Genomic DNA, 24,662 nt, shown 5'->3' with positions numbered 1-24,662 from the left:
TAATAGAGGCACTAAAGAAAAGGCTTAACTTTAAAAAAGAGGATTGTAATTACCTATCATCAATTTCTCAAAATTCGGACTGTTTAATAAAAAGGGCTGTGCAGAAAACATTAAATCCTAATTTGAAAAAAAAAAACTGTATGACGAAAGGTTAAAGTGCTTTGCAATAACACTGCACTTTTTATCACCGAAAGCCTATTTATTTATCAGAAAAACATTTAATACGGCGTTACCGCACCCACGGACTCTGAGACGTTGGTATTGTAGTGTTGATGCTGACCCTGGGTTTTCAACAGAAGTTTTCAGAGCATTGACACAGCACACCAGTAATGGTAACAAGCCTATTATTTGTTCATTAATGTTGGACTGCATGTCCATAAGGCAACGACTTGAATAGGACGGGCAACTTTTTCACGGTACAAAAACTTATTGCATTGCTTTCCACATCCCAGCAGTGGTGAACGCATTTATTTTTTCTTGGACCCCTGCTATATGCTAAAACTTGTGAGAAATACTTTGTCAGATTATAAAGTATTGCTTGATTCTGCCAATAATCTTATAGAATGGAGATATATTGAACAATTGCACGAACTCCAAAAACAAGAAGGTCTTCATCTGGGCAACAGACTTACAAATGCTCACGTAAACTACACCAAGCAAAAGATGAAAGTAAAGCTGGCAGCACAAGTGTTGAGTTCATCTGTCGCTGACTTACTTGACTACCTTTTAAAAAACAATGTTCCAGGTTTTGAAGATTGCTCAGCTACAATAGAGTTTTTGCGAATGTTCGACATTAGGGAATATAAGCCAGCATTCAGATATACTTTTAAAAACAAAGACATACATTTCGAAGCTTAAGGATAAACTTGGAATGCCTATACTATTTTCAAAGCGGAAGACAGGATTTCTTGTATTTATTACGTGTATAGACAGTGTTTTAGCGATGTATGATGAATTTGTCAAGAAAGAAAACGGGCCACTTATGTATTTACCACTATATAAAAAGAGCCAGGACCACCTAGGACGCCTTTTCGGTTACATCCGCTCTCGCGGTAAGCACAACAACAATCCCACATGCCGAGAGTTCACTAGCTCATTTAAAAGGATTTTGTTACATAGAGAGCTGCAAGAAAGTAATACGGGAAATGCCCTTATTCTGAACAAGACCTTGATATTTAATACCAATAAACCAATAAACAACAAGAAACCGATGAAGCGGGCGGTTGATTATAAAGTTTGCTTATCCATGGCTATTTTTTTTATTTAAAATGTAAAGGGAAATATTTTTCGATATAATTTATTTTTCACATACCTTCAATTCAGAATATTGTCTTAAGGGGATACGCCACTATCTCCGGGCCATATTTTTGAATTTTTTGACATTTTCCAAAAGTTGTATTTTCTAAAAGTACATTTAATTGTGAACATTTTCCTAAATTTTTTGCCAATCTGACAACTCCTTCCAATAAAAAAAAATGAATAAAACATTGCGCTGAGCGAATTACAGCAATTTTGGACTATTACTAAGAGATCTTGATATGTACACTTTTATTTGTTATGATAATGATAATTTTGGACTGGCAAGGTATAAATCACATTTATTTTGTAAAAAACAAGTACATTGTCTATAGTAATAGTGGGAAATTTAGCTCTACCAATCCAGTAATGGGAATTTTAGTTCTGCTAATCAACTGATACATTACTGCCACTGTGTTTGCAGCACTGTTGTCTTGTCATCTGCTGTTGTGCAGTTATTGTTTATTATTATTGCTTTGAGGTCATGTTTGTTGTTTAAGTAAACAATTAGTAATACAGTATCCAAGTGTGTGCAAAGGAATTATATTATTGAGTTTACTTTAGTACTGTGGTTTTCATTCGCGCCATATAAATATGGGAAGAGTAAAAGAAAAGAGAAGAATTAGATCTTCACTGAACAGAATATCTGTGTCTAAGAGGTGGACCAGCTGTAAACAGTTAGAAGAGCCAACTTCCAGCAATGCCACAATGTTTTCAAGAGAAAACATGAACAATGACAGTCCTTTGCGCATCGAGTACGACATCCATCGGCCTGGAACGAGCAGTGAGGTAGGCCTAATTCAAATTGCTAGATTAAAATTCAAAAATAGTATAATTTAAAATTCCCATGTTATTCTTATGGAGAAAATGAAAATTTTTGTAGTTTATCTGTTTATAAATATATATTGATAAAATTTGGCAAATTTATATATTTCATCTTATACTATTGACGTATGGTCAAAAAACGCTTTTTACCTTCCCCGTAGCAGCAAACCTAAGCACTCGTTAAAATTTAATGATATTTAAATTGGGAATAAATATGACTTAATTATGGAAATATTTTAGTGAAAATGTAATCAGATCAGACAAGTTGAAATTCGCTTAGTCTGCAAGTTTTCTACGGGGGGGGGGGGGGTATTTTTCATTTATTGGAGTCTGCGTTAATTTTAACCTTCGTGCAGCTTGGTATAGCTGCTAACACATGTTTTGTTAAACTTTATGTTTTCGATTGTGTGCATGTGCTTCATCTAAATATTTTTTAAGTTAAACGTCAAATATCAATTAGTGATAATATTACCTTCTGGCGTTCCAATTATTGTAGACGACTACTACGCGTTTCGTCAGCACCGTGACATCATCAGGTAGTTTAAGGGGGTTGGTGCACCAAAAAAATTTTTTTTTCCAAAAACCTTTTTATTTTACTAATTTATAGCCAGGAATTTCCTGTTTCCAACGATACATAACAATCAAACCTTATAAAATTGTAAACATACGTAAAAAATTATTTAGTAACAGTATGTCACCTGTTTTTACGCCCACTCCGCCCTCCGAGAGTCACAGAAGTTACAATAACTTTATATAGTAACACCTCTTATTTTGATGCGTTGTGATTTTGCATTGTTGGGTTGGCCAACCTGATAAATAGCCTTCTGTCTTTCTGTTAGCTTTCAGTTAGTCTGCTCAGCTGTTGTTATTGTTGTTGGTTGTTTATGTTTACCAAATACAAAGTTAAAAAACATTGTTTCAGTGATTGTGAAGTTTATACTCCGATGTTGAGTGTTTTAGTGTTAATTGTTACAGTGATTTTATTTTATTAGTGATACTTTTACTTTAGAATGCCTCGAAGTACAAGAATATTCAAGAAGAGACCAAAAACTTTTGGTGGTAGGTCTGATGAGAACAACCCAAAAAATGGTCAAGGCCTAACCCCATCCAAGCCTAAGGATCAGTCAAGGCCTAGTTCCTCTTCCAAAAAACTCAGTAATAGTTTGGACTGGTATAGAGAACAGGAAAGTGAACAATTTGAATACACTATCATTGACTTGAATGCTCTTGAGGAATCATTAAATAATGTAGCATCTTGTAAAATATGTAATTCTCCACTAAAACTAGTGAAAAGTCAAGTTTGCGGATTGGCCTGTGAAGTAGCTGTAAGGTGTACTCACTGTGAAAACAGTAATAAGTTTGAAAACTGCAAAAGTGTTTCATTTAATAGGCCTAAGGAAGACAAAGTGTATAGACTATATGATTTAAATATTAGATTGGCACTAGGCCTGCGTACGATAGGCAAGGGCAGAATCGCAGCGAAAAAACTCTGCGGTGTATTGAATTTAGGACAGCCCTTCCATAGATTTTTCCTTCATGAAGAATATTTAGGTTTGGCTGCTGCTAATGTAGCTAAGGAATCAAAAGTAAAGGCTGTCTTAGAAGCTGTAGAGCTGAATAACAAATGTAGCGATATAGCTGTAGCCGTTGATGGATCGTGGCAGCGAAGAGGTCACAAATCACTAAATGGTGTATTGACAGTAACCTCCCTGGCAAATGGTAAGGTAATAGATGTAGAGGTAATATCAAAATTTTGTACATGTAAGGATAGGCTTAACGATAAACACACTGACAGTTGTGAGGCTAACTTTAGTGGGTCTAGTGGAGCCATGGAAGTGGCTGGAGCAGTGAAAATATTTCAGCGCTCTAAAGATTTGTACGCCGTTCGGTATTTGGAATATCTTGGTGACGGAGACAGCAAGGCCTATGCTGCAGTCTGTGAAAGTAAACCCTATGGAGCTACAGAAATAGAAAAGGTAGAATGCATAGGGCACGTGCAGAAAAGGATGGGGACGAGACTAAAAGCACTAAAGGTAAAAACAAAAAAACTTCCAAACGAAAAGTTTTTAGGAGGTAAAGGACGCTTGACAAACACTGCAATGCTACAAATACAGAAATATTATGGACTAGCCATTAGGAGGAATTGTACAACAACTGTAGATAATATACATAAAGCTGTGTGGGCTGTATATTATCACATTCTGTCCTCAAATGACGACCCACAGCATGACCTCTGTGATGAAACGTGGTGCAAGTACCACATCGCAATGAAAACAAATCAAGATTATAACCACAAACAGCATTTTCATTTGCCCCCTGATGTAATGGCCTACATTAAACCAGTTTTCACAGATCTATCAGACAGGAACTTATTGGCAAGATGTTTGAAAGGGAAAACTCAGAACCAGAACGAATAGTTCAATAACGTTATTTGGACCTACATTCCCAAAACAACGTTTGTGCACCTGAGGACTCTGAAACTTGGAGTAGATATGGCAGTGTGTAGTTTTAATGATGGGGGAGTAGGGATATGCAAAATATTGATGGAGTGTGACCTAAAACCAGGCAACCATCTGATACGTACCATGGAGCAGCTCGACAAAGACCGCATCCGGCAAGCGAATAAGGCGCAGGGAGAGCTGGAAAAGAAGATAAGGCAGAGCAAAAGTCTTCTTAAAAGAAAATTAGAAGATAAATATGAAGAGGAAGAGGGGGAAAACCCATCATATGCAGCAGGAGGTCACTAAAGTGAGTTATAGTCTTCTTTTTCTTAATAATACATGGATTTTTCCCTTTTTTTGCCTTTTTCCGAAAGTTAGTTTTTTTAACACATACCGTATGTTCCTTTTTCTGAATAACTACTAAAGGTATCAACTTGGAATTTTTTTAATAGATAGATATAGCTAAGATACACAAATGGAGTGGACAAAAAATTAAAATTAACATAGAAAAAAAATTAAAAAAATAAAATAAAAATTTTTTAAAAAAATTTATAAGCGTTTGAAAAAAAAATCATGTAAAATCTGAAATTGCTTACTGGTAAATTTTACACACTCCATTTATGTAAAAAGGTCTGATCTTTCCAATAAAAAAAACAGAAGTGAGCTATCTTTATTGGTTTCTGAGAAAAAGGAACATTAGTTAACATGGAGAAAGATAGGGCGCACCAACCCCCTTAATACGCTATGACTTCGTCTTTAATATTAAAATACATTGAAAATATTTTTTAAATACTTTAAAATACTTCTCTTCGCAAAATTACGCGCGAAAATGGTTGATTTGAGTATTGTAAGCTGGCGAGTTTAACGTTGGGTGAGGTTGCAACACCGTTATGTATGTAGGTAGGTAATGTATAACATGACGAGTATTTATATTAAGTAGAGTATGTCTAGTATGTAGAGAATGTATAGTATGTGGAGTATGTAAAGTATGTAGAGTATGTATAGTACGTGCAGTGGTATTTTAAACCCACCGATTTGAATAATAGCAAAGAAATTAGCGATAAGTGCATTGACACATTTTCTAATTGATACCCTTACATAAATTCTAGTTTAAAAAAAAACCACATTTGTAAACGTGAAAATTGTTGAGCTGTTATCACTAAGTAATATAATTAATGTTTATCCATGTTTTGTGTTACTGCACACATTACAATTTTTGTTATCAGAATTTATTTTACAATCTGTCCAAACAAATATGAGAACAATAAGTAAAATTGGTAACATAAAAAAATGGCAGGAAGCAAGCAACTGTTCATCAACAAGTCTTGCCATAAATTGGATCATTCTTTTAAATATTTACAGAAATCTGTAGCTTAGGTCCAGCACATGTACGACACTTTTAAATCTGGCAATGCACTGACTATTGTCCAGCAGATTCACAGCAAGACTGTTCGGATGGTATTCCAATTTATCTTGATACTTTTTGCTAAGGTCTGTAATTTCTTCTTTCACTGATTTAATTTTGAAGTCATTCCTAATTGTAGTGTTGAATACGATTCAGGGTGCGCAAATAATTCTTCTCGGCGTCTCAGCCTGAAATCTTTCATGCATTTTTTTGTCAAGAGTTAGACCTAAATATTTTACACGGTCTGCCTCCGTTAAAGCCACATCATTAATGGTTACTGGAGGATTGTACTCAGTTCTCAGAGTAAAAACAATATGTTTAGACATGTTTTTGTTGACTTTTATCCTCCACTTTTTAAGCCAATATTGAAGCTCAGTCAAGGCAGCTTGCAGATTAATGGAACCGACTTGAGGGTCCACATGACTCGACAACAGTGCGGTGTCATCAGCAAACTGTGTCGCAACTGTGACGTTGGGACCATAGGGATGTCTGCTGTATACATCAAATATAGCATGCCAAGGACACTCCCCTGAGGTACTCCAGACTGCTATCGGCTTCAGATCAAATAACGAATTTTCGAATTTTATTTGAAAAGATCGATTGGCCGGATATGATTTTTTATAATATCCACTAATCGGTGAGTTTATTAAATGGTGGAATGTGTTTGGCGGAAGCCGAACTGATGATCTGATATTAAGTTTAATTCATCAAAAGTGGGGGTTAACCTTTTTGAGTATTACCTTTTCAAACAACTTTGATACTATAGGAAGCAAGCCTATGGGTCTGTAAGAAGATGCGTCATTAGGTGGTTTGCCTGGTTTTGGGATAACAACTATTTGTGCAATTTTCATTTGAACAGAAAAATATTCCAATCGTAACATAGCATTAAATATAAATGTCAACAACATAATGCCTTTACGGGGTAGTTCTCTTAAAATGTTTCCAGTGATGAGATCATACCCAGGAATTTTCACGGGGTTAATTTCCTTAAAAATTATGCTTGGTACCTCTGAAGAAGTGAAAGATTTTATAGGCAGAGATTTGGTGCATCCAAAAATTCGTAAATTTCACTTTCGTCATTGGGGGGATTCTAAGTAAAAGGCTTAAATACTTCAGAAAAGTAATCTTCAAAGCCCTTTGCTTTTTCTTCAGGGGTTAAGCCCAGGACCCGTCAAGTTTCCGAATTGAAGAGAATGACAAATTTTGATGAAATTTGGTACAAACGTGTAAACAAACGTACGTTTATTCAAACGAGTTTCGCGAACCAGCATAATTGGACCGGATGGGAACGGGATTTCATGATCTAAAATGATGATGAGATTGATTTTTCCCATTTTTGACCATAAAAACACAAAATTGCATAATTTCTCTCCAAACCATTTTGAAGAGCTTAAGAAAACAAATAATTTTGTATGTTGAAGCGTTGTTTTATGCCCAAGGGTTACAGAGATAGGAAGTTTAAAAAAGATTTTAATTTAAAATATGCCTACCTATGTTATTTTTATTTAACTGTTGTAACTTAGTTCCACTTGTTTACGGATAGGCTATATTAAAATCAAATTTGGCAATTTTGATTATTTCATACTAAGCTATCAACATTTCAATTAAAAAAGTGCTCACAAAAATATTTTTTTTAATTGGAAATAAATCTGTCAATTTTTAGGGAATGTTTTAGTAGTAATCCAGCCGGGTAAATGGAAATTCGCTTAGTCTGCAGGCTTGCTGGGGCGGGATGTGTTATTTATATCGGCTCATAAGTTAGGGTAAGGTTAAAATCTCTGCGATAAGTTAGTAGGCCTATATATATACCTAGGTCCCGGTATATGGAACAAAAAAGTAAATCCGTCCTGGATTCAGGAATTACCATCATGAGACCTATGGTAAATAGCTTAGGCCTATTTTCTTTCCCACAGGTATAGTTTACCAATGGGTAATTTACGGATAGTATAGTCTATACATGGGAAATTAGCTGACAATAGGTTATCAAAATATTAAAAGTTGTGGTCTTATTATTTGTGCTTCTAAGTTTTATGAATAACTTTTCACCACACTATGATGTTTTTGGCTGTATTACATACATTAATTGGTGGCTGAAAGTTACGTTTTGCTCGCTATGCCAGCTGTCATCGTAATTTGGGAACCAAGCAGGTTTTTACAGGCCGGGGCCGCAAAATCAGCTGTCAGCTTACTTACTTAAAACATGAATGCATTTTAAATACACAATCAAAATCCATAGCATTGTAATAGAATTGTGTTATTGTCACCGTTGCCTAGCAACGATTATTTTTTATTTTTGCCGACTATCAGTGTGCATTATAAGTGGTGAATATAGTGGTAATAGGGTATAGCGTGGTGAAAAATAGCGTTCGTACCACGGACCGAAATGGTTTTGCAGCTCTCGATCGAATTAAGTTCTCGACTTCGTCTCGAACTTAAAAACTATCTCGAGCCGGCAAAACCTCATTTTCGGCCCTAGGTACGAAATATACTATTTCGTGGCCTATAAAGAAGTAATCAATATTTATTAATATTTCAGATTTAAATAGTTTGCCATTCAATTACTGAATTTATATACTATGAGTTCTGGAAAGCATCCTAAACTTCCACGTAATTTTTACAAGAAAAAAATGAAACAGAAAAATACCTCTTCTTAATAGACCTAAACACTGATGACGATCAAGAAATAGCTATAGATGAAAGTTGCCAGGTGTCAGTAGAGGCAAGCCTTCCAGTTCCTAAAGTAGATGTCATACCCAGCACCAGTCAAGAAGCTACACTTGAATTCAATTTGAATTCAGATCAAGATTCTTCAAACTCTTTAGTTGGCCTAGAAGAACTATTAGAAGATACGACTCCTTATGTATTACCTCCCACAGCGTCTAAAGAAGAGCTCGATTCAGACGATGATTCATTATGGACTTTGGAAGGATTTAAAAGGGATCTAGCTAATTGGGCCGTCACTGAAAATATTGCTCATTCAAAATTATCTCCACTGCTAAGAATTATAAGGAAACATAAAGAATTAAAAAAAAAATACCTGTTGATGCTAGATTTATACTGAGAACACCCAGACGGTCAGACATTGAAAACCTTTGTGGTGGTGGTTAAAAAAATACTGGCAAGTGAAAGTTCATTGCCGGAAGATATTGATTTGTTAGTAAGTGTTGATGGTTTACCCATTTCAAAGAGTTCTGGCAGCCAGTTATGGCCTTAACTGGGAAGAATTAGGTCCTTGCCACACACTCCAGTGTTTGTCATTGGAATTTTCCATGATTCCCAAAAGCCTGACAGTAATGAGTATCTAAAAATATTGGTGGAGGAGTTGCAATTGATTATTGAAAGTGGAATTGTTTAAATGACAAAGTTAAATAATCATGTTGCATTCGTACGTGATACACCGGCCAAATCTTTTATTTTAAAAACAAAAGGTCATACAGGATATTTTTCCTGTACAAAGTGCAATTATGGGGGACAGTACTTAAATGGAAGAATTTGTTTTTCTGTAAAAAGTGGTCCTACACGAACACATGACAATTTTGTTAACCAAGTTCAAGAGGAGTACCATGTCGGCCAGAGCATTTTAGTAGATATACCCCAGTTCGGTGCTGTCCGTGACCTGCCTCTGGATTATATGCACCTCGTTTGCTTAGGCGTCGTTAAAAACAATTTGAATTTGTGGGTTAAAGGTTCTCTAAAATGCAGACTTTCTAACAATCAAGTGTGCGAAATCAACGAAATTCTGAAATCGTTTAGGAAGTACACACCAACAGAATTTGTAAGAAAACCCCGGGGACTGCATGAACTCGCCTGATGGAAGGCTACTGAGCTCAGGCTTTTTTTACTGTATGCTGGCCCAGTTGTTTTGGCCAAAGTAAAAGAGTTTAGGCCAGACATTTCTGAGCATTTTATCAACTTAAGCATTGCAATGGATTTGGTCTTGAACCCCATCACTTGTAAGGATTATAAGGACTATGTATCATCACCGTTAGAGATCTTTGTAAATAACTTTAAAAAGCTCTACGGCAATCATTTAATTTCACATAACATCCATGGACTTCTTCACATAGCTGATGATGTAATAACATTTGGTGCCTTAGATAACTGCAGTGCCTTTCCTTTTGAAAATGTTAAGCTAACTTTGAAAGTCTTTCATGAGAAAACATAACCTCCCATTACAACAAATCTGTAAACGGCTAAAAGAAAAGTTTAACAATGAATTATCAGCCCCGAAGATTGTAACAAAACAACATGATTTTAAGACTATGCATGAATCAGGGCCCTTACAAGGACAGTGCAGAAACCCTCAATACAAAACCCTACAAACACAAAGCTTTAAATTATCATGTAATTATAGAGATGGGTTATGTATGTTGGTCAACCAAGAAATTGTGAAAGTAAACAACTTTGCCTTTTGTCCCTAAAGAAAGATATGGTTTTGATTGGCGTAGAATACAAATCTGACCGGATTTAAAAGACCATTCAGATCTTCAAAACTCAAAATTTCATTGATAAAAAAGAAAAGTGAAGAGAATAAAATGTGGCCAATAAATTAAATCCAAAGAAAAATGTTGGGTTTTCCTTTCAAAAAGAATCTTTTGTCTTCAATGCCCTTGATTCCCTCATAATCAGACATAGCCTAACATAGCGAATTTTGCAACTGTGTTGAAGTAGATCCATAATTAAATGTAAGTATTTTATGTTAAATGTTCTACGATTAGTTATTTTAAAATGATTGTAAAATACACGTTAATAGTACCTATATACAACAACTGTATTATGAACGACAAAAGTGACATGTACAGTTGGAACACAAGAGAAGCAAGTGTTCTAATATCTCACGAGTGGCTTGAGGTGTTTTATGTAATTAATTTGTTGCTTTGTCTACGAATTGCGCAATTTTTATTTTAACACTACTTTCGTCAAATGCCAAACTCTCATTGTAAAATACTTTCACATCACACTCTGTATTGTAAAGTGACACCTGTACCTTAATATTACTTAATAAGTTATATAGTAAATTTGGCTTTGGTTTCAGATGATGTGGAATTTACATTTACAATTTACAGAGAAAAACAATGTGGAAGTGGTGCCCCAATGTTGGGCTAAGGATGGTGGCTGCTTTTGGCCTACAGTTGGCAGGAACAGGTTGAAAGCCCATATCGAGGGGAAAATTTAGCCCGATGACTCAGACATTTGGAAAATGTACGAAGCTAGAGTTATTGGCAAAACATATGGTAAGAACATTGATATACTTGGCTGTCCACTAGATAATAATAATATAAATACAGTACCTTTTAGTAAAGCAAAATATATTTTTGGTGGGCATTTACATATTAAACCGAATCCCCCTTCCCTTAAACTACCAATTCCATTTGGTTTAGTTAGGTCAATTACGCCTAAATTAACCTCTTCAAGGAGCAAGGCGCATATGGGTACATTAACTTCATAGGCATCCACATCTGCTAAAAGACATTATTTGAGTACATTAACTTCTTCAATGTTGGTAGCATTGATTGGTTTTTCTTCCAAAAGGCTAGAATCAGCTGTGTTTCAGTTGTTCTTACCTTTGTTTACGTTTTGGTGAAGTGAGTCGGTTGTGCGAGTTTCAAGTCTTGTAAAATGCATTTGTAATGTAGGTATACAACTAATAATTTTTGTTTGTGATACCTTATACCGTATATTTTGAAATAATAACTAATATACACCAATATATTACCAGATAAAAACACGATCGTTAATTTAATATCCGTACTCATTTGAGTACAAGTCTCAAATGTGGCACTATGCTTATTGTACTCATATGCGTACATTGCTCAAATGTGGTTTAGTTGCATTTTTTAATGTACCCATATGCGTTATTTGCTCAGATGAGTCTTACTAAAGTAAAAGCGAATAGAATTGGCGGGTCAATATCGTGTTTTGAAATAGGCCAGCTGGTATTATTCACCCGCCAGTTCTATTTGCGTTTACTATAAATATAAGTTTATTACATGTAGGCCTACTGTATTTTTGTACAAATTACATCGAATGTTACTGTTTGTAACCGATAAATTGTGATTACAATACAAATACATTTTACAATTTATTTTTATTTCTAGTGGTTTTCAGTGTTTTCAAAACATGGATAGACATTTGAACTTAGCAAATAAACACAACATAATAGAACACATTTTAACAAATTTAGATGATCCAAATTCATCAGACCTAGAAATTGATGATTGTTTAGAAGAAGATTCAAATGAAGATCAAAATGACAGCCTACCTGAGTTTCAATCACAGTTATTTGATGATTTACCAAATGATGATTTTCAAATACCAGGAGCTACATTTGAAGCAGACAATCTTAACAACTTTCAAGAGGAGGATGATGAAAATATCACATCTTCCGATACCACAGAGGTAATAAACCATAATTTAAATTTTGTGGACATTGTCAACGATGAAGGTGTTTCAATTCAAGAAGGTTCTTATGAAATAAACGATGAAGGTGTTTTAGTTCAAGAAGGTGGACATCAAATAAACGGTGAAGGTGTTTCAGTTCCAAAAGGAGGATATGAAATAAACGATGAAGGTGTTTCAATTCAAGAAGGTGAATGTGAAATAAACGATGAAGGTGTTTCAGTTCAAAAAGGTGGATATGAAATAAGCGATGAAGATGTTTCAATTCAAGAAGGTGGAAGTGATATAAACAATGAAGGTGTTTCAGTTAAAGAAGGTACGTATGAAAGAAACAACTCGGTTGGTGATCAAAACAATGCAACGTCTAACATAGTAGTACTAGATACACTGTCCATTTTAGAGGCAAAGTTGCCTACTAACCAAATTCCTTCTAAAACTACAATCCCAAATGATCTTGTGACATTCAAATATTTCACTTTGTACACATTTGTATTTTTGGGTTTATCATCAGTAAATCAGTTATTTTGTTATACAATAAAATTACTTTTATTCACTTGTACTTGAACTATTTGGATAACTCCTTTACAAATGCTTATGAAATAGGTTGGTTGATTTTTTTTTATTAAAGATAGTAATATTTTATAACTGTATAACTGTTAAACTTAAATACTATATTAGTATTTTACTTTACTGTAGTACGTTTGAATATATCATAGTATAGAAAGTCTGATGTAATGTAAAAGTTAATGTACTCATTTGTGACCATGAAGCAGAAGTGGGTAATGTTCTTAAAATACAACAGGCCTACATATGTGTTGTGTACTCATTTGAGTACATTAACAAATTTATTAATAATTTACAAAATAAAAATAAGAAAGTTGAAAAAAGTACTGCCAGGATCATTTTAGACATAAACCAACCAAAAAATAAAATTATTATCAGTTTTTAAAACATTCACCAAAAAACGTCCCTGAAGAGGTTAAATAACCTTCAACACAAACATTTAGAGGGGTCATTGCTGCTAGTGTAACCTGACCTTGGTGTACTCGAATGGAGGGGGTATTTGCCAAGCGGAAATAGGCCTTTGACTCATCTGGCATCAATCGATTTATAGTGAAACAATAGTGGTCAATAAATAGAATATTTATGATAACCTAACCATTGCATTGTGTGGTAAAATCGTGGTCACCTTGTAATCCACAAGTACTACAAACTTGAATGTAGAAATATCCAACCTTCTTTTATTTACTATAATGTTTAATTTTGTACAAACAAAAGATACTGTATTTAAATAACCAGTGTTTATCGTATGTAATTGATATCTTCTGATTGATTAACTATATTGTTTTACAAAATATTGCTATTATTGTGTTTACAGATAAACTCCAAAAAGACAGGGGGAAGGCGAACATTGCCCTAACTCGATCCGATATCGATACAGACTTGGGAAAAAAGAGTTATTAAAGAAATAGGAAATATGGATTTGAATCGGATTCAGAATCAAGCTCAAGTTCAACCGTAGCAAGTGGGGTGGGGACAGTAAGGAAGACACTTTGGCCAAAGACGAATGAATCTATTGGCAAAAAAAGGACCTAAAGAGGCTCCCTTGAAGAAAATTCCTAATCTTCCACGGAGATCACCAATAAAAATTATGGAGTCGCCAGTGGTCACTAAACCATCATCGGCCATGATCAATGAAAGACCGACAGCTACCAGTACCCCTAGAGTAGGGCCATCAATAACTAAAAGTAAGACATCAATATTAAGTTCTTAGGGTAATTTTAAGGCCAAGGATAACATTGCTGTATCAGAGTAAACCATTACATTGAAATTAGATAACTGAACGTTTGGTAACTATCCATTGTATAGTTATAATTACACTTGTTGACTTTCCAATAATTACCAAGTTAAGGTGAGACAGTAGCAGCGTACAGGTGGTATTTTTCCTTGCAAATAAATTTTAAATAAAACTAAAAAAATCTCTCATGTGTTCCCCATTTTGAAGAAATATGCATCAGGAACCAAAATTTGATCAAGAATTATATAAAGCAGATACTGGGGGAGTTGGCTTCAGTTAATAACAAACTGGAGATGATAGGCCAGCCTCAGCTGCAAGTGACAGGGAGGTTTGTGGAGGAATCGGAGGTGATAAAAAAGTTACCTGCAGAAACTTTGGAAGACCTCCTAACCGTCGAGGATCTTCTCAAGGACAAGGAAAAAGAGACAGAAGTAGTAAGACAATTTGTTAAATCCTACTTTTTATCACTTTCAGGAATGTCTTGGCTAGTATTCCACATATTGACTGTCACTATATTTGCTTAGTCATGATAAAAATCTTGTTTTCTTGGGTATATTTAATTTAATTTCTCTATATGGGAAGAAGATATTTACCAAATAAGGTATACATGGTAAAACCTAAACCTGTGACCATGATACTTTTTTGTTTGTAGGTTCCCAGATACAAAAAAATACCTTATGTTCTGAGTAAATATTAATGTGTTTGTAAAAACATGCAAATTGCTAGGATAACGGCAAAGATCAATGTAATTAAATATAACAAAATGTTCTTGTTCTCAGCAATTTGTTAAATGACCTTTTACCCTTTATATTTTTAGCAAACTATTTGGCTTTGACCAAATATTTTTAGATCCTTGGTAAATAGCCCATTAAGTTAATTTTATGCCATTTTCAAAAGGTACAATGTAGCCTATATAGTTTTTCATACTAATAATTTCATAATTGATCATACTCAGTTAGGTATTATTATTTCTTACTCGTATACCGAATTTAGAGCCCCCGACCATTACTCTACATTACTCCTTTTCAAATATTTTATAAAGAGTGGAAAATTTTGTAATAGTTTTGTAACATCGTTTCAGGCTGATTTCCTTGCACGAGGTGGGGGAAAAACATGGCAGACGCTTGCAGGAGGGCACTGCGCTCTTGCTTAGCGGACGAAGTGGCTTGCCAATTCAGTTGGGCAGGACAAAAAGGCAAACGAGTGTTTATTGCTCTGCATTTGAAAATTGTCATTTTCAGTAAGTACTTTAACAGTAATTTCTTAAAACTTAATTATAGTATACTAAAGCCAAATCTTCCAAGTGCTTCAAGGTCAAATTTGAACTTAGGATGCGAAAGATAAATCATATTTGGGCTTCAAATCTCTTTGTAATTTAGCCAGGGAATACCATAAGGCCTGGCCGACACTTTTTTTAATAACATTGACTGCGCTCCCATGAGCTTATCATAAATACTCGCAGTCCCACAAAGTATCTCTAACTGTCTACACTAACAGCTGTAATGTGAAACTCGTGGTATATAAACACTTCCCGATCGTAATACCCCCCACCACCGCGCCGTATCGATGGCGTGACGTTAGTCTCTTCTCTTGAGGGAACACCATTACCGCAACGATACGGACTAGAGCCATGAGCCTTTGTGGTGTAGTGGATAGCGTGTCGGGCTGATAATCTGAAAGCACCGGGTTCGAATTACGCTGGTAGCACTAACTTTTGTCAAATGTTTTTCATATATGGCAGTTTAATTTCATAACAAAAAAATTATAAAATTGAATTTGAGACAATTATAATTTTGTTTTTAGAACATAACTATTTTTTTCGACTAGTAAACCATCATTAGAGTTTTTCATTATCAGCAAGTTTGTTTAGGTTATGACAGTTTAGTTATATTTAATTTAAATTTAACCTAGAAACGATACGTTTTATAAGTCACAATGATAGAGATAACAATTTGCCGCAAACAGTTAGGCTATGCTGATGCGCCGGTATGAGAAGCGTACGTCATGGTGCGGTGGAGGGGGGTGTTACGATCGGGAACGTCTAGTTTTGGTATGACTATTTGATTTCCATCACAGAAGAGGAAATATGCTGAAATAACCTCTTTAATTTTACTTTTTACCAATAGAGGGAATAATGTTTTCTATCTTTTTTAATAGAGGGAAATAATGTTGAATGAAAACTTTTTTTATGTTTGTAAGTAAATTCAGGGTGTCCACATTTTGGAAAGTCAGGGATCGTCATGGAAAATAATTCTGGTAATTGAAAGTCATGGAAATAAGCAAAAAGTCATGGAAATCCCCAATGATGGATGGATTTGAGGGGACTTTTCAATACTCTAGTCAGCCGTACCCCAACTGTTGAACCATTTTCAGGATTTTTCACAAATCACCGACAATTTAATTATTACAGTTTTATTAGTTTATGAATTTTGAGTTTGTATTAGTTCATTGTTGTACCTATTGTACTCCATTGTCATTTGTTAATAAGTATTTCAGTATTTTTTGTGAAATAACTTGTCTAGGTAGTATCGTTCTGGTTATATTATAATTTTCGAGTCATGGAAAGTCATGGAAATTAATGACAAATTTTATGTGTACACCCTGAAATTCCTTATTTTTATCTCACTTTTTATCAATCACATGAATGGCTGTGGTTATTGTGCAGGACAATTCCTTAAAATAATTCATTTAACTATATTTAAAATTTGTTGGTCAATCAAGTTTGTTTCCAATTAGGAGGGATTTTTTAACAGTTTCCGGACGCCATGGACAAAGAGATCAAGGGAGTCATCAAAGATTGGCTTAGACCGTCGAAAAATCGACTGCTGAGTAAAGAGAAGTCAAAGTAAGTTTTAAATTTTATGTAACAAACACGTTCACTGCTGGCGTATCCGATCGGATTCGGATACGCTCGGCAATGCCTTTTGTATATCTTCGTTTTTGCTCTAGCGTCGGTCGAAGGCGGGCCTATACCGCGTTAGCGTGTAGTGGGTGACATGCTTTTTGTTGTGTAGTGGGTGACATGCTTTTTGTTGTGTTGTAGGTTGGTAGCATAATTTCCCCATAAAATCCCCGTCTGGCAAACTTAAAAATGAACTTGTTGTCCCGTCTTTCTCCTTCCGATTGGCAATACAATTGGACAGGCTACGTTCTAAGCAGTGCTGCTATCTGTGGGTGTTTAGCGAACTACGTCGACTCTTGTTATAAAGCAGGACATCACCGCACGTTATTTGCTATTCGTCATGCCGAAATATGAAAGCCAGTCACCCGGCAATCGGGTTTGTTTGACTCTACTACTAGGTTCCTATGTTAAAAGCTAACTAAAATACTTGTAATGCAGTATTATCGTATAGCTTAAATGGGAATAGTGTAGGCGTGTTTACTTTTATTCTTTATGTGAATTTCCTGGAACGAGGATAGAATCATCCCGTCCCTAATACTCCTGCAAACAAGGACATTGTAGATTGGAATGTTCAAGTTCTTTGTTTATTAAATGCAGTAGCCTAAATACTGGTTTTTATAATAAAACAAAAAATGAACCTTACAAAATTCATTCATTTTATCTAAAACGAATGTTCTTTGTTCTCAGTAAAACAGCACAGCCGCTAATTGGCAATACTGTATATGTTTTTTGTACCAGTCTGTTTGTTTTGATTTTACCTCAAAATTTGAAATGTATGTAAATGTATATATAAACCGCCTATATATCTGAATGAATAATCCAACTGTATGTGTGTGTACACTTGGTGCCAATAAACTAAAGTTTTGTATTTTTTTACAGGAAAAGAGGAAATGAAGAGGACAATGATAACAATGTTGACAATACAGTGTACAATCAGTAGTTTATAAGTTGTAAACAACTCCATTAAACTTGTAAATGTATTACCAATTACCTTCATTGTTTGATTAACTATTCCCATGTTATCATTAGTATTGCTGTATCATTGGCCAATTCAGCCTTTTATTTCATCAAAAACAACAGTCCAAGTTTCTTATAACATTTTAAAGTGCTTTCATGTCGCTTTAAATTATATTTTTAGAAATTTCTTTCTTAATTAAATGTTTAAAATATTGAACGACCAATAGGTATAGAACATAATTTCATTTTGTGAATTTGATGTGCAATTATTAAGATTTTAATAAATGCAATAAATTGATAACAAAAACATCTGGTGAGGTTTTTTTAAAAATATATTTAAAATGTGAAAAACAAAATGCGGTTTTCGCGTGAAAATAACGTTTTGGTGCTATCTGGGGACTGTGGCTTTACCTTACTTCAGACGGTTTGATGGTGAAAAATACCTAACTTTGGACAACTTGTCTAGCCACCTGTCACTAGATGTTATCAAAAAATGCGAAGACAGCAAAGTTAAGTTTATCTTCCTACCGAGCAACTCAACACATCTAACGCAACCGTTAGATGTCGCATTTTTTCGACCGCTGAAGATAACGTGGCGCGCTATCCTGGAGGAGTGGAAAAATGGGCCAGGGTGGTACGAAGCTACAATCCCGAAAGGTAAGTTCCCCAGCCTGTTAAAGAAGGCTTTTGAGACTTGCAAACCTGAAGATGTTATTTCAGGTTTCAAGAAGTGCGGAATCATCCCTCTAAACCGCAAACCAGTGTTGGCAATGCTTCCAGGTACCAATGCCGTTCAAGGTACCAATGCCGATCCCGGTACCAGTGCCGATAGCCCTGCCGTGAGCTCCACCCAGTTGTCGGGTGCCAATACACCTGTCTACAAATCACCTGTTACAGAAATTGATTCTTGTTTCAAAGAATTTTTGCAACGTTTGCGGCAAAGTGACACCCCCAAACCAAGGGAAAAAAGAGATAAGGTTTCAGTAGCAGCTGGGAAGAGTATCGGTGTCAAAGATGTTATTGATGAGTCTGTAGATGAACCCGAAGAAATTATCGTTACTGACAAAGGTGAGACTAGTACCGGAACCACTACCGAAGTTAAGAAGGCAGGTGCCGGTAAAACAAAAAAAAAAAAACAAAAAAAAACAACAAAAAAAGAAGGCAAACCCACCATCATCATCTGAGAGTGACGTATCAGACTATTCGGCACAAGACGCAGACAATGAATCCATTTTGTCATCTCCAGATGAAGAGTCAGGTGTAGAAGAGCTCCCTAACTTGCCTTTGTCATTTCTTCCCAAAAATTTCGGTGTGGTGAAGGTCTATGGGAAAAGTAAAGCAAACTTCATACTCTACGAGTGAAAAATTAAGGATTATGAAGAAGGTGGTTACATTTGCCAGTTCTACAAAAAATTCCCTTTTGCGAAGAAATTCACGCACGGTAACAGAAGAAGAATCTTTCGTAAACAAAAACGATGTAATCCTTAAACTTGGTGTTCCAATACTTGCCCCACCCAAATCACGTTTTAGCGGTGCCGTTAGATTTGATGACGATATCAGTGGATTGACATTATGGTAGTAGGTACAAGACAATCCAAAATTTAGCAAATGTTTGTTGCTTTTTTCTTTTGTAGTAACTATTATTTGTATTAAGCCTAATAACGTTTTATGACAATAAAATCTCTTATGTTTGCTCTCTGAGTCGTGGAGCGTGTTTACTCTGTTCATTCCAGTCGTTGGTACCCCATATCAAAATTTGTACAACATAATATAATTTTTTATATGTCACAAAAAGAAAAGAAACACAAGTAACAGCTTAATTTAATTTAAAGCCTACAGTTTAATTTGATCAACATGCCTGTTTCTCTTGATTTAGGGGTTTAATTCATTTTTTTTAGTTTTTTCCTATGGCAAAGTACATTAAAAATAAATTGTCTAGTCGTATTTATATTTTAACATGTATAAGGTCATAAAGCAGTGAGTTTCAATTCTTAAAAATACTGGGAAATAGATATAAATATAATAGCAAGCAAGAACAACAGTTGTTTCTATTTACCCCTACCCGTGAGGTGAATAGAAACAGCAAAATTTTTTAAATTTTTTTATTACTTTTAAAAACGAGCTTTACAGCTCGATAGAAAAGGGCAAGACCGGAAAACTAAGGTAAGTTTCATTGGTTTAGCATTACATTTGGTAACTGTATTTTAGCTCCAAAGTTGAAAACTGTTTCCATTCACCCTGTTAGGTACATTTTCTGACATAGGTACTTGACAATCCATTAAAATAATGTTAAGGATATTAAAATTTTCATTTTGAACGAAAAACTAATTTTTCCAAAACAGAGCATAGAATTAGAATAGTTTTTATTGTAAAACTAAGATATTCTCAACAAATTGGAGTAAATCATAAGAGCCGTTTTTGAAATCATTGTGCGCAAACGTTACTCATACATTAAATAAATGATTAAATAAACTAATTTTTTTTAGGTTCCCTCTTGCTGCACCACTCACCGTGTTTCCATCTTTCAGGTCTAACCTCTACCACCTTCGGAGACAAGGTCAGCCTCCAATATCGCACTCATTTGCTGAGTTTGCGGCAATCCTCGATGCACCTGAATACAGCCACTTGGGTGCAGGGCGAAGCCGATGGGGGGAACTTTTTTCGTGGCCTGATAGGGGGGGGGGGCAGAACGAGGGCTGGACTGCAGCCGTCTATATCTCCCCGCGGCTTCAGCATGACCACATGATACAGCATATAACGAGGCTCCACATGGATACAACATTCAAGGCGTTGCCACAGGAGCTGAATGCGTATCAGTTTGTTAACAGTTCATGTTGAGTACATGCATGAAGTAGGTATTTTAAAATAATCTTAATACTTTAATACTTTTCTTTGAAATGGTGACCATACAAAGTAGGTATTTTAAGCCAAGTATGAATGGAGATGAGTGTAGGATGAGTGGCGCGATCTTGTAGTCTTGTTAGTGACTAAGGCCGACATATTCCTTAGACACAGCTGTTAATTAATAGCCCATACAGCTATACAGTTTATAGTGGAATCGGAACCACTTTTTCCTTGGTATATACGAATCGGTCTAATTATCATGACTAGTGGACCACCCGTGCTCCGCCACGGGAATATTGTCAGCAATAAGAGACATAATAATTAACAAATACTGTTTATCTTTGTATTTTATTTAGGGGCTGCTTAATTTTTTACATGAAATAGAACTGATAGTTGGCCTGTATAAACTATTTTATGTTAATCAAACCGATATGTTAGTTTAACCAAATGAATGTTTTGTATTAATTCGAGTTTCATTTGAAAAATAAATAGTATACGAACTGCACAATGCTGATAACCTAATAAGCAGCTACTTATGATATGGAGATAATTTGTTCATGTATATTCCTATATTATTTATTTATTTATTTCCCACGGTTAAACGAATTTTACAAATTTGTGTACATCAAGAAGGTAGCCTAATATATTATTAACTAAATTCGTTGTTTTTTTTTTATTCATTGCATTTGTCGTATGAAAAAAAGATAGTCACTTACATCTAAATCAAGCATCAGCAGTTGGTCGCATTTCACGAATCTTTGACCCATTCTGTGAGTAACAGCTGTGTTTACGTCGTATATATAAAGTTGGACATACATTGGTTTAATGTTAGATGGTATTAACGGGCCAATCCGATGGTAAAAGGAGTACCAGATCTTAAAATTATATGGACTACCACTACCAGAAAGATGTTAATTCAAATGAGATAAGCTGAGAATATTTTTCCTTTACCTTTTTTTCTTTTACATATATGTCTAAAAACACGGAAAACGTCCTAAATTCGTGGTTAAAAAAGAATAGCAACGATGTGTACTCAGCGTGTTGTAAATTTTGCCTTGCTACCACAATATCACCTGCGAGTATGGGTCGACGAGCTCACAAATCTCCAGGCTTGAATATATTTTTTCGTCATTCATCTGCTACTTGTAGTTCGTCATCTTCTGCTGCTTGTAGTTCGTCATCTGCTGCTTGTAGTTCGTCGTCTGCCGCTTGAATTTCGTCGTCTGCTGCAAACTTGAAATCTGCTGCAAGTACTTTGGCAGTTACTGTAACCAATCCTGCACCGATGGCCACACCAGCTGAAGGATTTAATATCCAAAGGTCAACTGCAAGCCAAATGGAAACTTCACCAGCCTCTAACGTTTCTGTAGTAGGTCAACAAATGTCTGGAGAACCAAAGGGGTTAAAAAATTCATACTTCATGAGAATGTTACCAAAGCCGAGATTTTGTGGTGTTTAGAAGTATAATGACTCACCAAAGTACGAGGTCTGCGGGCCAAGATGTGAAACTCTTCAAACTTATGTTTCCCGATAGTGATATTGCGGCAAATATGGAACTACAAAGAACGAAAAGGTTATTGTTCAGTTTCCACAACTCACCTAAAACGCACTTAAAAACGTTCTTAAACTGTTCTTTGACATCAATACTACAACTCGCTAAAACATCGAGACAACAGGGTAATTGTTATCAGCAATAATTCCTACTCACTAGGGGACAGAGTGGGAATCCGGGGTTTTGGGTGGGGGAAAAAGTCGCTTAAACATCGAGACAAAAGGGTAATTTCATGGGAAGATGGGTAATTTGTACAACGAATATGGGATTTTTTTTAATTATGCGGGATAAAGTACCTAAAACGGGATAAAAATCCAAATTACTGGGGATAATATCCCCATTTTAGGTATTTTATGCAAATATCAGGGATAAATGCAATGCCACGTCACTAGGTTTGTTGTCGCGTCGCTATTGGCCAATGCCACGTCACTTGGGTTGTTGACGCTTCGCTATTGGCCACTGGTTATGAGTCAGCAAGGCAAAGAGTAATAATTTTCATCATACCACTGGGTTGTAGACTATGTAAAATAACCTCGGAAATACTTTATTTAGGCATGTGGGGAAGGGGAGACGGGGATTATGCGGGTTCGTGGCTGCATTAAGTGTTTTGAAGTTAGGTTAGATTAGTAAGGTTAAGTATAGGTTATAGTTGGCCGGGTTGTTTTTTTATGTAAAATCTACATCGTTTTATCACTATTGGAACATTGGCTTAAACAACGGTACCATTTCAAAAATGCAAGCATTTTTGAAATCGTAGCCTCGTTGTTTAAGCCAATGTTCCAATAGTGATAAAACGTTGTAGATTTTACATAAATAAACAGCCCGGTCAACTATAACCTATACTTTAACTTCACTAATCTAACCTACCTTCAAAGAACTTAATGCAGCCAAGAACCCGCATAATGTCCGGTCCCCTTCACCACATGTCTTTTCATATTTGTTGTATAATGAGTTTATACAGCAAGTTTGGTTAGGGTTGGTTAGTTTAGAATAGTTTAAATACAAAATACAAATATCAATGCTATTACAGCAAGTCTGCATAAGTTTAGTTACTTAACAACAGTTCTGCCATGGCCGCCTTAGAGGCGGCCGTAAAGGCGGCCGTGGTTCAGCTGTATAGTTTCGCTTTCAACCAGCGCTTGTCACTTCTGCTAAGTGGTTCGGGACGGTTGTGCTGCATGGTAAAAGTTTTTGCGCTGCAATTTGGTGTACTAATAGGGAGTTTGCGGGATCACATAGCTATTTTGGAGGGGATTGCTGGTGAATCCTGGGGTAATTAGCTGTAGTGCTTCGTCTTCGTTCGTTCAGTTTTCGCCAGTTTTAGTAGTTTGTTCCGAGATGGCTGACGTAATCGAACCTCAGTGCGATTCTTGTGAAGTGAAGTTTTTGGACAGTGTACGTAGATCGCGGACTGACATTGTCTTATTTATGGTTAATCACGGTGTGATGAGCCGGGAAAGTGCTTGCACTCGATGTGGTAATTTGTGCCCGCTGGTCGTTGACGATCTTACTTTTCGTTGTCGGCGCCGGTTGTCGATTAACAAGAAGAGGAAGCGGCAGTGCTCATTCAACGTCTCCGCGCGGGCTGGTACCTTCCTAGAGAACTCTCATTTATCTGTTGAGCAGATATTTGTCTTCGTATCTATTTTTCTACATCTGAAACCACCTCGTCAGGCCTTCATTCGTCGGGAGCTGGGGATTGCCAGCGCGACCATTGTTGATTGGTACTCGTTCACCCGGGAGGTGTACGTTAATCACATGGTGGACCTTTCGGAGAGGATCGGTGGACCGCAGGCGGTTGTGCAAATTGACGAGGCGAAGTTCGGACGGCGGAAATATAATCGCGGGCGAGTTATAAAAGGACAGTGGGTGTTCGGTGGTATTCACGTGAACGGTAAGAGGACCTTCCTTGTTCCTGTGGAATCAAGGGACTCTGCGACTTTGCTGGCATTGATTCGCGAGTGGATCCTTCCTGGCACAACAATCATCAGCGACTGCTGGCGGGCGTACGACTGTCTAGGCCAGGACCAGGAGGGGTTCAGGCATCTTCAAGTCAACCACTCTGTGAACTTCGTTGATCCCGAGACTGGTGCTCACACGAACAATATTGAGCGTGTTTGGAGGGAGGTGCGGGCAACCATCCCCCGGTATGGGATTCGGAAAAAACACTTCGTGGGATATTTGGCTGAATTCCAATTCAAGCAACGTTATTCGCCGCTTGAACGTATCCACCATTTTTTCAA

The 24,662-nt window shown here is 36.0% G+C and overlaps 1 protein-coding gene across 1 annotated transcript; it reads left to right on the top strand.

Annotated features, from left to right (window-relative positions):
* The first annotated feature begins 4,706 nt into the window (after window positions 1-4,706).
* Window positions 4,707-10,132, top strand: LOC128984508 (uncharacterized). Its single transcript, XM_054403839.1, has 3 exons — window positions 4,707-4,860; window positions 9,516-9,646; window positions 9,785-10,132. Exons 1-3 carry the CDS (start codon window positions 4,707-4,709, stop codon window positions 10,130-10,132), a joined length of 633 nt encoding a protein of 210 aa, XP_054259814.1.
* Window positions 10,133-24,662: the final 14,530 nt, after the last annotated feature.

This window comes from Macrosteles quadrilineatus, unplaced genomic scaffold (assembly GCF_028750875.1).
Source record: "Macrosteles quadrilineatus isolate MER2022 unplaced genomic scaffold, UCM_ALF_1.0 Scaffold_2__2_contigs__length_208266976, whole genome shotgun sequence".
Taxonomy (NCBI): domain Eukaryota; kingdom Metazoa; phylum Arthropoda; class Insecta; order Hemiptera; family Cicadellidae; genus Macrosteles; species Macrosteles quadrilineatus.
Note: the sequence above shows the minus strand (reverse complement) of the source record. Positions and strands in the feature narration are given on the sequence as shown.

Bases quoted from the DNA above. Each gene is read 5' to 3' on its own strand.
- LOC128984508 (XM_054403839.1), top strand. From the start codon at position 4,707: ATGGAGCAGCTCGACAAAGACCGCATCCGGCAAGCGAATAAGGCGCAG. The intron at 4,861-9,515 runs GTCACTAAAGTG...TTGTTAACCAAG, and splicing joins CCCATCATATGCAGCAGGAG to TTCAAGAGGAGTACCATGTC. The intron at 9,647-9,784 runs GTTAAAGGTTCT...GCCTGATGGAAG, and splicing joins AAAACAATTTGAATTTGTGG to GCTACTGAGCTCAGGCTTTT.